This window comes from Phyllobates terribilis, unplaced genomic scaffold, assembly GCF_046119375.1.
Source record: "Phyllobates terribilis strain yellow unplaced genomic scaffold, ASM4611937v1 Scaffold_10__3_contigs__length_209671492, whole genome shotgun sequence".
NCBI lineage: Eukaryota > Metazoa > Chordata > Amphibia > Anura > Dendrobatidae > Phyllobates > Phyllobates terribilis.
The window spans coordinates 31,917,319-31,918,963 of record NW_027362770.1 but is presented as its reverse complement, the minus strand read 5'-3'; the positions used below and the strand labels follow the sequence as shown (position 1 = coordinate 31,918,963).

General features: G+C 42.9%; 1 protein-coding gene across 1 annotated transcript; it reads left to right on the top strand.

Annotated features, from left to right (window-relative positions):
• The first annotated feature begins 303 nt into the window (after positions 1–303).
• LOC141164906 (uncharacterized) lies at positions 304–1,241 on the top strand. Its single transcript, XM_073650616.1, has 2 exons — positions 304–529; positions 733–1,241. Exons 1-2 carry the CDS (start codon positions 427–429, stop codon positions 1,239–1,241), a joined length of 612 nt encoding a protein of 203 aa, XP_073506717.1. The 5' UTR covers positions 304–426.
• The last annotated feature ends 404 nt before the right edge of the window (positions 1,242–1,645 follow it).

Genomic DNA, 1,645 nt, shown 5'->3' with positions numbered 1-1,645 from the left:
GTGTGAACAACAGGAGAGCGAAAATACATGAATATAATAAAGTCTATATATAGTATGCACCAAAATTTGGGTCTATTGTTCAATAGAATAGATAATATCAGAAGAAGCTAAGCTTTATAGGAAAAACGCTATGTGGGTCAAATTATATGCTTGTGGATCTATACCTCATGGGAGGCCAAAGGGTCTACCAATACATTAACTGGAACTAATTGTACACAAAATGAGGTTTATATTACCAGTTTGAGAATGCTGTCTCACTCAGAGTTAGAGAGCTGGAAGTTTCCTAGGGAAAAGGGAGAGGGAGAGAGCTATTTGTTTTAGAAGGCATCAAGAGGTTGTTTGCGCCCAGCAGATGCGTTTTGTTATGTGTGTGGACAATTTATAACGACAAGAGCAAGAAAGTATTCCGTGAAAGCATGTTGTAAGATGTGCGAGGCCTACAAGGCATATTTCGGCATGCCTGTCGGGTATCAAGACAAGTCCTGGGCACCTCATTTCACATGCGAATATTGCAAGAAAACTCTTGAAGGTAAGGTGAACAATTGCTGCTCGTTTAGATGGCAGTGATTTATTATGTAGATTTTCAATGATTTAGATCTACTACAGTTTAAGGAGTTGCAATTGACCAAATTTTCACATATGTCAATGCACTATAGTAAAATATGTATTAAGTAGTGTGTAAAATTTCCTGCTTTTAAATTATTATCATTAATTATATCTACTATGTTACAGGTTGGTACAGGGGAGAAAAAAGCGCCATGAAGTTTGCTATCCCGCGAATTTGGCAGCAACCAACAGACCTCTCAAGCAACTGCTACGTCTGCATGGTGGATCCTGCAAAACGTCTCACAGGCAAGAATGTGCCTCAAATCGTTTATCCAGACATTCCTTCTTCCATTGCCCCAGTACCACACTGCACCGAGCTGCCTGTTCCAACTTCCCCAAAGAGGGATCAGCCATCTTCAGGAAAAAGCAGCAAGTCAGACACCGAGGAAGATATTGGAGATCAAGATTACATTTTCACAGATGCGGTGGAGGAGAGAAGGCCATACTTTCCTAACCAGAAAGACATCAACGATCTGATCAGAGACCTTCATCTTACCAAGTCCAATGCTGAGCTTCTGACATCCAGGCTCAAGCAGTGGAACTTGTTGGATGAAAGCGTGCAAGTCATAGATCAGAGAAAGCGTCACCAAACATTTTCCAACTTCTTCAGTTGGGAAAATGGGTTGTGCTTCTGAAACAATGTGGCCTGTCTTTTTGAGGCTATAGGTATCACCTGTAACCCAAGCGAATGGCGCCTATTCATAGACAGTTCATCCCGGAGCCTCAAAGCCGTGCTGTTTCACAACGGAAACAACTACCCGTCTCTCCCTATGGCTCACTCTGTTTATCTCAAAGAGGACTACACCAGTGTCAAGATGTTGCTGAATGCCTGGAAGTATGACTACTATGGATGGGAGGTCATCGGAGACTTCAAAATGATGTCATCCCTGATGGGCCTTCAAGGCGGTTTCACAAAATGTTCTTGTTTCCTTTGCCTCTGTGAAAGCCGTGACACTAAGGTGAACTATCACAGAAAGGACTTGCCACAGCGGGCCGAGTTCTCTGTGGGGAAGAGCAATGTCAAGTGGGAGCCGCTGAT

Bases quoted from the DNA above. Each gene is read 5' to 3' on its own strand.
- LOC141164906 (XM_073650616.1), top strand. From the start codon at position 427: ATGTGCGAGGCCTACAAGGCATATTTCGGCATGCCTGTCGGGTATCAA. The intron at 530-732 runs GTAAGGTGAACA...ACTATGTTACAG, and splicing joins TTGCAAGAAAACTCTTGAAG to GTTGGTACAGGGGAGAAAAA.